Genomic DNA, 14,949 nt, shown 5'->3' with positions numbered 1-14,949 from the left:
TGAATCTAACAATATGTGTATCATTTCCATATTGTCCAGCTACGACTGAGTTAGGACCACAAGAAAGAAGTGTGATTTTTTTCACACAAATTGTGGAAATCAGATCATTAAGGGTTTAAAATCCAAAGTACCTTGATATACTCAATGGGCTGTGTGACTCTGACTTTGCTGCTGCTGCAGTTGTTGACCAAGCTGTAGAGTGGACCAAATCAGTGGGCCAAACCCCAATAACTAACTTCCAGTAGTTTTTTTTTTTAAACATTAGAAACAATTAATTCTGTCTGCTCAAAACAAAAAGCTTACCAGGAACTTGCGCTTCTGTTTCCAGCTGGAGCCCTGGGCGTTGGTGTGCCGGTGGGCCTCGGTTACCATCCTGATCAGCTCCCACTCTGCCGTGTTTGGCTCCGGCCTCGTCTGCAACGTCCGCACCATCTCCTCCCTCTTCCTCCTCTGTCGATTCTCCTCGATCAGACGCCGCTTGGCCACGCGCTTTGACTCGTCCAACACCACTGATCGGCGAGATGGGAGAGAATATTCAGGTGACTTATTGCAGTACGGCTACAGCTGAGGCAAGCAGGTCTTCAACAACAAATGTAAAATGTGTCTATCTGTTTTTGCTTTCTCTTTGCTGAGGGAAATGTAAAAGGCTCTCTTAAGTTTGTGTTGTTCTCCTGTTTGTGTTTTTGTCGCTGTTTGTCTCTTGTTGCAAAAACAATAGACATACTATCAATAGCTGATACTGTTAACATTATTGCTTCAACCACTCACAGTGCCACTGTTGTAAATGGATAAATGAGATTTAGACAAAATCTAGCGTAAAATGATGTCTAGCAGCTAGATGCCTTCAGTGCAGGGAAACAAAAATCTGAATGCATTCAGGGACATGTAGTTGGATGGGTAATGTAATTGTGCTGTATTGTAGGCAACTGGACTTGTTTCAGTTTCTTGAAGACGTTTCAGCCTCTCCAAGGCTTCTTTGGTTCTAACTCACTGGAGGGGAGTTGCAGGTTTTTCAAAATTTGGTGTGGGAGTGTCCTTACAGAGTCATTATAGAAATTTGTGAGCTGAGTTTCAGAGTCGCTAGGGCCACTTGTGGGTTGTTGACCCAACCGGCCTTCATGTAGGTTGTTTGGATAAGGTGAGCCCAGATGTGAATGGTTGTTAAGCTGTCTGGGGAGGAAACTCAGTACTGCGCTGTAGGTGGGTGATCTGTAATGTTGTAGTCTACCTCCTCTGTTCAAAGATGGCCGTTCCTGTTTGACATAGATGGATTATTTTACTCCTCTTTTAAACCATCTGTCTTCTCTGGCCAATATATTATTTACATTGTTGTCCTCAAAGGAATGATTTTTCTCCTTTAAATGCAAGTTGAGAGCAAAGTCTTGACCAGAGGAGCTGGCCCTCTTGACTCTGTGAGGACACTCCCATACAGAGTGTAAAAGCTGGCAAATCCTCCAGTTATAACAGGAGAAGCCTCTTGGATGAAGTGAAACGTCTTAAAGAAACTGAAACACACCCAGTTGCTTACAATAGAGCACTTAAAACTCATGACCTAGATGACTGAGAACCTTCATCAGCAGAAAGAAAATCTAGTTCAGTAACGCAGAGCATAATTGTATTATGCAATACAATTATAGATGTTAAGATATTTCAATCACTGACTGCAATTCATGGAGCCATGCTGCTAGAGTGGCTATGAAAAATAAAAAGCTGTAAAAGAGGAAAAATAAATTGCTGTAAAAGAGGAGGAGATAATTCTAAAAGAAATGTTATTAGGTATTCAACCTTATTAGAACTAAGCTGGATGACATTCAGAACATCCAGTGAAATATTGAAAGGAATCCAAAGTAAAATGTCAGATGCAACACTGAATTCTAAGGACTCTAAGGCTTTGTGGAGAGCTGTTATTTGTGTTGGTGGAGTTTGAACAAAATACATTTTACAAACCCAAGGTTTCTGTTTTGTATTGCTCAAAAAACATTGCTGTACAAAAGCCGGAACACACTGTTGTGTATACGGTGCAAAGCAGAATTAGAGGAGTGCAACAGTTCTGAATAGGGCTTCACCCACATTGCCAAAATCTTGCTCTGGACATATGTAGTTTGTTGTATTATACTCGATGTCTCGCTATCTGTATACATTGTACTTTCATCAGGTTCAACAATGTTTGTCACACTGTGGTTGTGAAGTGATTCGTGATGCCGCTCTCAGCACAGAAATGACCACTGCTGCAACCATGAATGAAATTTAAGTTATGTAGTTTAAGTGCATTGTGGTGAATGTCAGGTTTTTTACTCCTTAAGTAATTAGACCACAAGGTGGTGCAGAAATCTGTCTCTGAAATGGCTGAAAATATTGCTCTCTGCTTTGTGCTAGGAATATGTTTTCTACAGTTACATAGTGACAGTAGCAGTAGGTTGGGTCTATTTGCAAACACTTTGAAGATAAGAACACTAAGAATACATGAGCTTATAATAACTCACGGTCCATTGCCATGCCCACTGAGATGCACTTCTTAAAGCGGCACAGCTGGCACTGGTTGCGGGTGATCTTGTCGATGATGCAGCAGCCTTCATATTTACATGAGTAAGCTGGATGCAGGTTCTTCTGTATAGTCCGGCGGAAGAAACCCTGAGAAGAGGAAGGGAAACAGGATGAGGCAACAAGACAAAGAGAGGGGCAGCAGAAACGAAAGGAAATAAGGGAGCAAAAGTGGAACAGAGACAGAAAGAGCATTCAGTTATTGAGAGAGACACGCAATTCCATAACCGCAAAATTAAATCCGCCAATTAAATGTTCTTGTGTCTTAATTAGCATAAAACAAGTGCATTAAATGGGTCATATCACATGGCAGGCTGATGATTGCATGACAGGATCTTGCTTGCCAAGAATGGCTAAGTAATGAAGTGGTGGCAGACTGAATGTCTCTCAGTAAGAGCTCTGTACAAGACAGTCAGGAAACAGTCTGATTAGAAATCCCACTGTGAATTTTACAAAGAGGTTGACAAAAATGATTTGCAGCAGAGAAATATCATGACTGCAGGCAAGAAAAGTTGCTCTTACGTTTGTAACATCCCTCTGAGTCACATCACATCAGGCTGCATAAATAAGTTGCTGGATGGTCACTCCCTAATCCAGAAGCAGCTCAATTTATAATAACATAGTATTGAAACAACAAAACCGTATTTAGGAACAAAATGTATTTTTTCTTTTAAATGGGCAACAAGTAAGAATTGTAGTTAAAAAAATCCAAAAATGAACAAAGTGAACTGATGATTACATTATGATGTCTATTTACACCGATCAGCCACAGCATTACAACCACTGACAGGTGACGTGAACAACATTGATCATCTCATCACACAAAGCGATGTTCTGCTGCGGAACCTTGGTGGGGGTGCTGGCATTCATGTGCCCCCCTGTCTATGGGAATGACTGTTTTAGTTCACTTAACATCCCTGCCAACAATGTTGAAAACATACCACAGATTTTTCTTCTGGGCCACTGTTTGCTTCAGATCATATCTTTAAAGTATTGCAGTAAAATTAGCTTCTAGATGATTGAAAGCTGTTCAGAAAGAAGATTTCTTAGCTCGGATCAATAATTTCCTGGAGTCTGTACTGCTTGACTGCCAACTGCTCAGATCTGATTATTTGTGCTAAGGTAAGCTCTCTGGGTGCTGGCTCCAGTCTTATATTTCAGAGACATATTTATATATATATATGTGTATATATATATAAAAATGTATATATGTAAATATGCTTGTGTTTCCCTGTCCAGAATTGATATGCAGCTATATATGTATATATATATATATATATATATATATATATATATATATATATGTAAAAATTCTGGACAGGGAAACACAAGCATACATAAATATTTACACAATGGTGGTATGAATTGTGGTCTCTTTTGAATCCAACCCACATATACTGGCACCAAATGTGTATTAATCTACGGCTGATGAAATTAACAATTCATTTCTGTTTGAATCACAATTGCTAATTTAGCAAATTTAGCTACTTTTACAGCTTAGTGCCCAGCTGTTCAAGGGAATCACTGCTCCTCTTTTTGAATGTATGTGTGAAATGGTGACTCATGAGACTCACATCGGATGAGTCACACCCTGAGGAGTAGGTTTGCGGCTGAGTGCCGGGAAGTCAGAAAATGTTGAGAGATGGACTCAGAAAAGTTAATGGACTGCCTGATTAAATAAGTCGATCCAAACCAATGCATTTAATTCAAGTGGATACAAAGGGCTGTACCCATTTGCCGCGGCAACAATATATGAAGCCTAGTAAAGGCTCTCCTTTTGTTGCTTGACCTCTGTTCCAACACAGTAGATTGACTCTAAATATTCATAATCTAAGAATGCTGTGGCCTCTGTTAACCATAATATTGTTGCAAGCGAGAATTTTAAATGTTTGGTCTACTAATATGTACAGCATAATTTAACCAATAAAGCCATTTGAAAGCAAGTGTCATTTCAGAAACTGATCACGTCCAGCTGTGTGATCGCGCTCTGCGTCCTCTGAGCTCCACATATTAAAAACTTGGTCCAGCCAGCTTTTCAGTCAGATGTTCGGTATTCTACAGATCTTCAGCGCCACCACTGCACATGCCTAGTCAGCTATTCACGCAGCTTCATGGGTTTAACAAAGCCTGCATAAGGCAAACTCACGAGGGGATTAGAAGACTGCTCACATTTCTCTCCAGCTTTGACTATATTGTGCTAAAACAATCAACATGGTGCTTGAAAAGATAAGAGAATATTGTCGTGTGACAGCGGACAACGCTTCCGAAAATTCTGCCAGTGACGGTTAGCCTCAAGGCTCGAAGGGATGGACTCTAACATCAGAATAAATCAAAATGTCAAGGATGTAATTCCAAATTACTTCTCATGCCAGCAGTTATGTTGAGCCGGAGCCACATTATTTAAACGATATGGCCTTCAATGATAAGAGATCTGCATAAGCAAAATCGTGTCTGTCCAGGTCAGTTGTCGCTAGCTGTCTTATAAGTCAACAAACTGGTTAAAAACATGGTTGCGGCCCCTTGTTTTAAAATGAGAACCTTGTGAAAGAGTCTCTCAGCGTCATCTGTAACACCACAGAATAATGTGCAATGAAATGTGTCAGGCAGTGGTGGCAATGGCTGGGATTTTATAGGCTAACTACGGTAAGTAAAAAGTCCACTTAGAGAAACTGACTGTCTGCTAGGCTCCAATGCTGTTAGTTACCTCTGTAAGCTTGTTAGCCAGATGTGCTACATTAGCATATGTCAGACAAAACCAATTCTTACATGTTTTTTGCTTTTGGAAGGTCAAAAAAACCTCACAACAATTCAAATGATTTCTACATGGAGTATCGCTCTTACTACAGCCCCGTGCACACGGCTTCACCGTGTGGGGAACTGCGGGGCTTGATAAGCTCTGCTCTCTGTTTCAATGATCATTTATTAGGGAGGATTTTTTTCCTACTGTACCTTGCAGCCCTCACACGTGATGCAGCGGTAGTGGTAGCCGGTCGCTTTATCCCCGCACACCACACATGGCTCATCCTTTTCCAGGTAGCTGGGGATGTAACCTGGAACAGAGACACTAAGAGCTATAGGAGAGGAGGAGGAGGAGGAGGAGGAGGAGGAGGTGGAGGAGGAGGTTGAAAAGGAAAACAGGATGGAACAAGACAAATGAGACCAATGAGTACAAGGGAGGAAGGTGAGGTGGGGTGGACGTGGACGTGGAGGATGAGGAGGTAAGGGGATGATTTTGAAGGGACGGTGGGGGGGAGGGGCCGGAGTGGAAGAGAAGAATAATGGTGGTGACGAGGGAAGCGAGGAAAAGATGAAGGGACGGGGGAGTGGAGGAGGAGAGGGAGGAGGGGGCTGAGTGTTATCACAGGGGCCTCAAAGAAGCTCCTGTGCATAGGGCCCCAAGAGACTGTGATACAGGATGGAGCACACAGTATAAAACACTGGCAGTCTTTTCTGCGAGCACATACCTGAAAACATACAGGCTTATCAGCTTCACAGTCACATCCCTGCAATTCATAAAATATGCTTTTCATCTCGACTTTTGATTTAGATGAAAAGGAAGTTTCCCTCTGCCCCATGATCCTGTAACTAACACTCACAATATGAACAGTAGATAATCGGATTTTCTGTAGAACTCTAACCTCTGCGCTGTTATGTTGTGGCACGAGGGCTGTAGAGCTCGTCTAGGAACGCTTAGACAGGACTTTCTGCTCCAACAGACTGCTAACGAGAGAGTTTTATGGGGATCACAGACATGCATTTTGTGCACTTTCGTTGAAATGCCCGAGCATCCCTTCCACCTCTACGCATACCTTGGCACCCACATGACCCTGCACCATATCACAGTTGCTTGAGAGGCTTCTGGAAAGCGAAAGCGCTAAGAGCAAACCAGCCGATGGGATTTATTGAGTGGCTCTTCTCATATTATTGAAACCAATGAGGGGTATTTGTAAGATAATTAAATACATACAAGAAAAGAAGGTGCTGTAAGAAAGGGGTAGATTGCTTGATAAATGTCTAATTTTTCACTTATAGGGAGGAACTTTATTACTACTTGGATGACTCACAAAAGATTTCTCCTGTAAAATTCTCAGAATGGTTAATGGGACCTGTGAAATGGGAACACAAAGCTTATTTTTCAGCTGACAATTGGGTAATGGTTTGTTTCATATTTGATTAGGCATGCAGTCTTGTACCTTAAGAGTTCTGTCTACAGCTCTACCCAAATAAATCTCTAAAGCTTAGTATTTGGTCACCTTGGTGAGCTAATCTGTGTTCAACAAAGCCTCTGAAAGAAAAGAATATAAATATTACATGATGAGAAGTAGATTACCGTAGTTATGACACAGAGGAAACCATTCAGAGTCCATGAGAGCCAGCTATGAAGGGACGGGCACACCGAACACGGACCAATTCAACCAGCGCATCAAAAGAGTGGACGTCTTGTATGAACCCTGTTCTGAATTGAGCGCGCTCGCTTGTTTGGGGGTGACAACAAAACGAGGAGGTGAAGGCGAAGACGACAGATGCTTACCAGACATACTCTTCACCGAACACTGCCCATTCTTGCTCTTTCTCTTCGGCACATTTGGCCACCTGGGAGGGGGGAGAGGGAGAAAAGTTGACAATGTTACAGCGTGAAAAAACCAACACTGATGGAAAAACACATTGCTTTTTCTATATCAACTATTAATCCATCACCTTTGGTTGGTTTGTCCCTTTTAAACTGTATATTCCACAACCAAAAGTACTCTTAAGCTAGTTCATTTCACCGGATTAAACAGTCAAAGTCCCAGAGATACTTCCATGTGATTTGCAATTCCTTGCTGTGCAAACACTCACATTTGAGACACTAGAAGCAAGAAACCTTTGGCCTTTCTGCTTGTTCACTCTGAAGTTAATCTTTTATGAAAGCTTTGTTTGCAATACCTTATCTTGCTAAAATTTACGTTCTTGTTTTTCATTGTTCATAAACTGTTGCTTTTTCAATCAATCAACGGCCTATAAAATGTTAAAGAACATAGTAAAGATAAAGCCGAGGGTGGCGTCTTCAAAGTGCTACGTGTGTCCAGCACGCAGCCCGAATCCCAGCTGAGACGTTTCAGTTGAAACTAGTGAACGTTTGGGATAGTCATGAATAACCTCACAAGCTGTTGAGCTACTTAACATACAGTTCTTTTGATTTGAAGGGGGAGCCTGTATTTTTACAGCCATTCCAAAAACCATAAGCCTGTCACCGTGGCTGAAGGTTTGGTTTTCCCATCATAGCCCCCATATTTTATTATGACTGAAAGCTTATAAACAATCTCAGTCTAAATTCAACTGCAGCCAACGCTTACAAACGGCAAAAAAAGAGAATTAAGAGTATTAATAAACTCGTGTCAGACGGCCTGTGGGTTTGCTGGTGGCGTGGACGCTTGGCTGAAGAGGAACCAGCCCGAAGCAGCTCGACCCGAGACATGTCTGTGTCAATTTTGCCTTTCCTTATGATCTCTTTTTTCTCCGCTGCCATCTTCCCCAATTCATTTTAGATTTTTACTTCAGCCTGAATAATATTTGCGCTTTCAATCACATATATAATTTAGAGGTAATTCAAAGCCATGTACACCCAGTGTCTATTTGGAACACTCATAAATGAACAAATCACTACACACACACACACGCACACACACACACACACACACACACACACACACCAGGATATGGATAATTCCTTCAGTCAACTGTTCTCCAACTCATATCTCTTTCTATTATTCCTTATCCTTCCTCTTGTCTCACCCTCACAGGATGGAATGAATTTGCTCCTGGCGGCATATTAAGATTAGCTTCTTCTCTCCCTCCCTTTTCTGTCTGTCTGTCTGCTTCCACAACCCTCCCATTCCCGTTTTCCCTCTCCTCTCCATGAAATCTCTACGTCGCTCTGTGTCCCTCCCACTTCTGGCTTTTCTCTGGCATTTCTTTCTGTCTGCTCCCCTCAACCTCCCTTCTTCTTTGCTCCCCGTCGTTTGTGGTTTTCCCCTCTCCTTATCCCCCATCTCTCTCCTCTCCTCTCTAAACTTCCATCAGCAGTATTAGGTAACACCGCTTGTCTCTCTTGTTTGCCGCGCTCCCTCCCTCCATTCCTCTCTCTGGCTGTCAAATCCACTTTCCTCTTCCAACCAATAAAAAAAAAAAAAAAAAAAATCCTCTGACGCCTCTTTCTCGGCTCTTGCTGCTCTTCACGGTTGAGCAAACTTATTAATTTATTGCGGTGCACATGGCCAGGCACTAACACTGTGGGAAACTGTCTACTCCGGTAGCTGCTCACTGTGAGGTGAGCTACTATAACAGAAATTCCCACATTATCATTTCTGCATCTTAAAAAAAACCTCAATTCATGGTTTTTTTGTTGAATTTGTGACAGTGTTGACAGGTCTGTGTGAATTATTTGGATGTGAACCATGAGTCAAAGCAGACATATGCTACAAAACTACAATAATAAACTCTGAACATCTAAATAAAAACTGGCAGAAAATGTCACCTGTGAAATGAGACAGCGTTTATATTCAGTATTTTCATATTTGAAGTGTGAAAGCGATCCTTTTTGGCCACTAAGGGGCAGCAAAAAGATATATCAAAAATATTTGATCCATTTTTGTTGTTAGAAATATTGAGAAGTGCAGCTTTACAGCCTCTGTGTATTCACTCTGAAAATGTCAAATTTAAATCCCCAGTGGCAGCATCAAAAAAAAAAACACTGGCGGACAAAAATACATGCTGCTACAAAGTTTTGAATAGTGCTATAATTACGTTAAGACCGGACAATTAGTGCCTTTTAAAAAAAACGCCACACTGGGAAAACATGGTAAAAGAGCGGCGACAAATGCCGCGGTTACGAAGACCGAGACAAGCGTTGGTTTATAGTCCCGATCTGAAGACACCAGCCGAAACATCACAAGCTTCAAGATGCTGCGGTGTGGTGTGAGCTTTAAAAGAATGTAACTGTTAAGACAGCACGGTTTAGAGAAACATTAAAATGCCTTAACAACTGAAACAAAAGACCTGGAGGCATGTGTTTATCAGCTGACTGACAGGCGGCAGACCCTTCTACCGGACTGATAAGGCATCACCGAATGAACACAATGTACTACTTTGAGAGAGTTTCCGAGTAATTTCTTTAGTGAAAAGAATGACAGCAACAAATTAGTTCATGAATACACTGCAAGAATCAAGTTGGTAAGTAGATAATTTGTTTTATTTGACAACTGCCAACATTCTTCAAGATAATTTTAACCCGTAAATAATTTGGAAATCCAATTTGTGGACTAGAGTTACAAATTTAAGACTAAAAAATGTGCTAAAAACAGGTCAGACAACAAAACAAGATAAAGGGCCAGCCTTTATCAACTGCACTCACCACGCATCTCTTTTATCTGCTGTACAGATGCGGTACAGGATATGGATGTCAGCAGTGGCACACACCCACTTTCAGCACTTCACATAAATGTACAGAAATATATGCACACAAGCACACCAACCTGTTGATGCAGTACGGCTGTAATATATGCATGTTGCTGTCTTTGTAGGAAATATCAGAGGAAGAGAACGTGAGCCAGCAGTTCTTCCTGCTGTATGAGCCTCCCAGTAGTCAGCACACGTGACTCATTCAGCCTTGTTTACATTAAAAACACACTGAGGTTTCCCCGCTTGATTCCTTTTAGGATGGTTCCACTTCTCCAAGAGTATATGCGCCTCGAGCTGGCTAACGGCAGCTTTCGTTGGTCTATAAACCTCTTTCAGGAGGTCCTTAAATCCCCTGACGCCAACCTGCAGATGACCTGAGAGCTGAAGTCGATCCCAGCGAAGTCGAGTCGAGCAGAACCTCGAGCTACTGCTGTCAGCTGAGATAACTGAGGCAGTAGTAGCTCTCTGCCTCAGACTTGCTGCTGGGAGGACTGGCTACTCTGTTTATTTCCCTCGCTCCCTCCCTTCTGGTTGTTCTTGTCCAGCCTCCCCCAACACCTCCCTGTCTAGCTCCCTGTCTGTCTGCATGTGCATGTGTAGTTCCTCCCCCAGTGACATGCTCTCTTTCATCACGACAGACCTCGTCATGCTCCCGTCTACCTTGCACAACCCCTCCCTCTTGCACTCACTTCCTTTCCTCGCTTTTTGCTCATTTATTTCATCTTTCTTTACTCAACTATGCATCCCGTTCTCTTCTTCTCTTCCTTAGTTCTTCTGCCACCCTCTCATCGGCTGTCATATGTCGCGTTATTTTTTTTTTTTACACCTGTCACTTTCTCCCTGCATGCCCTTGTTTTTGTTTCTCTTTTGCTCTTTTCATTTTGTTCCCCTGAGAAAACAAAGCAAAAGAAATAAATAAATTAAAAACACGATGCCTCTCTGCATCCAAACTCACTTAAGCTTTAATGCTAACTTGATTACATAACAGCGGGCTGATGCAGTCTCCCCAGTACAGCCTAGTGAAGTCTTATGAGGACAAATAAGAGATGCTTGATATCTCATCAATTGAATTAGATTGCGCTATGATCTCTTTTCGCTCCGAGTGTGATCATAACCAGTTATTATGAGGGCCACAATGACAGCTGGACACGACACTACCTCAGGCGGAAAGCTGAATGATCACTCGGGTTCATCTCAGGCATAATAGCAACACAGCATGCTAAGCACCCAGTAAATTATCAAATAAAACCATTCCAATTATAGCCAGGGGTGTAGCTGGCACAAACGAAAAGGCTGGATGCTAATGAAGGCTAGGTAAAGAGCTTGGGGGTTTTTTTGACCGACCTGTACTACAATGGCTCACGTGGTAAACTGAACATAAAGTACATTTACACAGCACAAATGAACCGTTAATATATAAATAAAGTTGTGTCATACTTACTACTTGATGTCATTACCATTTATTTGTAACCAAAATTATGTTTTTGTTGTCACAATGAGTGGTTATTTCCAGTCAACTCTGCAGTACTTTGCCATTTTTTCATTAATGTTAGATAAAGGTTGACCAAAAAAATTTTTATTTGGTAATTATCCTATCAGCCTCATCCCAATGGAAAACTTGGAAAAAGTTTCACATTCCACAAGACTTTTCTGGGGCTTCACAGCAAAACAGCACTGCAGCATTCTCCTAAACAACTAAAGCAGCTGACTTGTTTTAAAAGATAAAATAAATAAAATCCCAAAACCCTGGAAGAGATTACACCATTTCAACTGCTGGCAGGCTTTTATTGTGAACTAACCTTGAAGGAAATGTTGTTTTGTTGAAATTTGACTGACGGTAGATCAAGAGCTATTTTAAAAATAGCAGGTAAGTGACTGGAATTAAAATGTGAAAGGAAGAACACTGCTGTTAGAAAAATAAACTCTGAAAGCGGTGAATGTGCCACGATTAAGAGACGGAATCTGTGTTGTGCAAACGTATATCTACCTAAATTGTTCAATTCAACAGGTAAACATGTTGGAAGTTTCAAGCAAGACCAAGCGTCCAATGCTCACAATGACAATGCTGACATCTGCCAACAGGAACTGGATAAACTATTGAACAAACTAAAGGTTTGAACTAATTATTGCTCTAGATTAAGGCTGCCCTGAGTGGGGCTCATGGGCCCAATTCTCCCGCCACAAGTTACAATGTGGCCCAGTAGGTTTTTCTGGTGTTTTATTAAATTAGTTTAACAAATATATTACAAAGATACACATAAATTACACATATTTACAAAGATATTGATTATGCCTTCTTTGCAACATAATATACAATGAAATAGGTTTTTGCTTTTGCCCCCCTCAGGTTTTTGTTTCGGTCCTCTAGATAAAGTAGCCAGGGGATCGCCAAAGTTATTCCAACTTATCTCGAGTGGAATGTAAATGTCAAGACTAAAATCTCCTGACAATCCATCCAATTTTTTTGTATTTTTGTACCAGTCTACCAATCAGTAGAGTCTGTTCGATAGCTCCTGAAACATTGATGACATTGCAAAGCAAATCCGGAATTCAAACCAAAAGTGAAGCAGTAGTTTAGGAAAGACTGCTGTAAACTGACAAATGGTAATTGTTAAAAGTGCAATTATAAATATAAACCTAACTACTAAATCCTCCAAGTTGACTTTTTCTGTATGGACTGTCATATTTAAATGGTGAATTATTCATTTTGGATTCATCTCCGCCCCCTCGTCATCTCCTTTCACACCACTCTTTTATTCTATCACCTCCTCTGACTTGTAAACACTAACTTCTCTTACAATTTACTGACAATGTCACCCTTTTGTCAGGCCTTAGCAACACAGTTTTAGCAACACCTCAAGGTAATTTCCATGGTGTCAGTTATCTGTCAGATTCCTCACTGCCTGAAGAGTAGAAAACAGCACTGAAAAAGATTTCTGGTGTTTAGCTGATGTTCTTATCATACGTGACTGAGCAGTTGTTCAGTGTCCTGACAAATAACCATCATGTTAATAGGCACACTAGGTAATCAGTTGGTTGCAGGACAACGATGTGGCATGCTAATTCACCTTGTCATGTGCAAAAGTTTCAAGGCCTCGGTCCGGGGCTGTGACCAACCTGTGGTTGTTATCAAATCAACAGCATCATTGGCTTAAAAAAAAGACTAAAAAACGGTTAATCAGTGGTTCTGAGAAGGGCTCATACAGTTGCTTTCCTCTGGAAAGACACACAGTGTTTGTGACAGTGTTATATCATTATCAGTGCTGACACATTCATGTGTCCTGGTGTCCTCGCAACTGTTTGCTAGAGGCCCTTAAAGATACTGCTACACTGAATGGATAATAATGGGCTGCACAACAAACATTTAAAGTAATAAAATACTGAATATGAATGCTGTCTAATTTTGTCTCAGGAAATATGGCTTTTTGTTAAAAGAGGTGCTGGTAAGTGAAATAAAGCTTTTTTTTAGCTTGCCTGCTGGTGGTGGTACATCCATATGTGCTATACACCTGAGAACAGTATTCTCATTCACCTCTCAGCAACAAAGTAAATAAGTATTTTTCTGAAATAAATTCCTCTGAAATTTTTTTTTTTTTTTTAATTTATTTCAAAATCATAATAATCATATTATATTTGGACTCAACAGTTCACCAAAAATGGAAATTTGCCCATGGGAAGTCAGTCATGTTTCACAGTCCATAAAACATCTCTTGAGCTTCACAGAACAAGTCCCCAGCTACCTCAATTGGAGGATGCTGCAATGCTGTTTTCATTTGGGTAAACTTATTCTTCTTAAGTTCAGCTCAGGAGGTCTCTAACATGGTCAAGATAGATTTTTAAGTAGGTTTCTGATCAATAGCACAGAGGAAGGACTCCCTGAAAAGAATACAAGATGGAACAAATATATTCTAAATCCCTGGATGTTTCTCTCTGAACAGACATGATTTATAGATAGGTTATAGGTTGGAGTGAATTGTTTGTGTGTTATAGCTATAATCATTCTTGCCTTTTAGCAAATAATGTCTTCTGTCAGCAGTTTGTAGAGGACAAAGTGTTGATTCCACAACAACTCATGGGGCAACTACGAAAGGTTGGTATTTGAATAGAAGTAACACAAAGTTAACAGTCCAAGGGCTGTTGAAATTCAATTATTTTTCAGGTATTTTTTGCAAGAAAATCTGGGAGAAGAGTGATTAGACTGAAGGCGCTTATATAATGTTGGCCCATAATGGTGGTTGTAGATAAAAGTCCTGGATAACAGAAAGGTGGTACCATTGACCCTCATAAGGGGCTTGTGGTCTTGGCCCGAGACTGTCTCCCAGAAGGTCATAATGCAGCCACAAGCTGTTCTCCATGGCACATGTGCAGAACTTCCTGAGCTGCATTAGCTGATAAACTTGCAGTTGTGTCATCTCAACTGCAGTTCCTGAATGTAGATCCCATTGTCTGTTTTGGGCAAGCTGAGGAACCTCAAAGTACTGACTTTCTCTTTCTGCCTCTGTTAATGGAGGAATGCTCGCCTGTAATCCCCCACCACCTGCTTGGTCTTACTGATGTTAAGGGACTATCTGGCTGGCACCACTGCGACAGATCTTCTTATGTCTGCCCAGCAGTCGCTGGAAATCAAGCCGACAACGGTTGTGATGTTGATGAACTCCAGGGTGACGCTGCAGAAGTGTGTGTTCTGGTTCATGGTCGGTGGTTCCAAAGGACAATGGGTTCAAGAGGGACCTAAGGCCTTATTTTACATAGTTACTGTTTTCAAGTTATTTGCATCAAAGAGTAATCAAAGATTTCATGTGATGGACCATCGCACTAAAATTAAAGGAAATCAAATTAATTATAATTATATTTCTTCACTTTTTTGATAAGTCTTAAAGGAGAACTTCGGTCGATTTAAACATGCAGCTTCATTGCTCAAGCTACCCTTGACTTGCCAGTACCGAAGACGCGAACAAATTTGGTCCA

General features: G+C 41.1%; 1 protein-coding gene across 7 annotated transcripts in view; it reads right to left on the bottom strand.

Annotated features, from left to right (window-relative positions):
- LOC115574780 (thyroid hormone receptor alpha) overlaps window positions 1–14,949 on the bottom strand; it is a 107,585-nt gene that overhangs the window by 17,009 nt on the left and 75,627 nt on the right. For 3 of the 7 annotated variants that reach the window (XM_030406384.1, XM_030406382.1, XM_030406385.1), the window contains 4 exons: window positions 7,073–7,134; window positions 5,491–5,612; window positions 2,484–2,631; window positions 304–509 (listed from right to left, as the gene is read on the bottom strand). In XM_030406384.1, the coding sequence (XP_030262244.1) occupies window positions 304–509; window positions 2,484–2,631; window positions 5,491–5,612; window positions 7,073–7,134 (538 nt within the window). Of the gene's footprint in view, window positions 1–303; window positions 510–2,483; window positions 2,632–5,490; window positions 5,613–7,072; window positions 7,137–8,363; window positions 8,589–10,055; window positions 10,932–14,949 lie in introns of those variants that run through there. The other 4 variants (XM_030406388.1, XM_030406387.1, XM_030406389.1 and 1 more) reach the window with 4 other exon arrangements.

The sequence above is a fragment of the Sparus aurata genome, chromosome 23 (genome assembly GCF_900880675.1).
Source record: "Sparus aurata chromosome 23, fSpaAur1.1, whole genome shotgun sequence".
Lineage (NCBI taxonomy): Eukaryota > Metazoa > Chordata > Actinopteri > Spariformes > Sparidae > Sparus > Sparus aurata.
The sequence above is the reverse complement of the archived record's forward strand: the minus strand, read 5'-3'. Positions and strand labels throughout refer to the sequence as shown.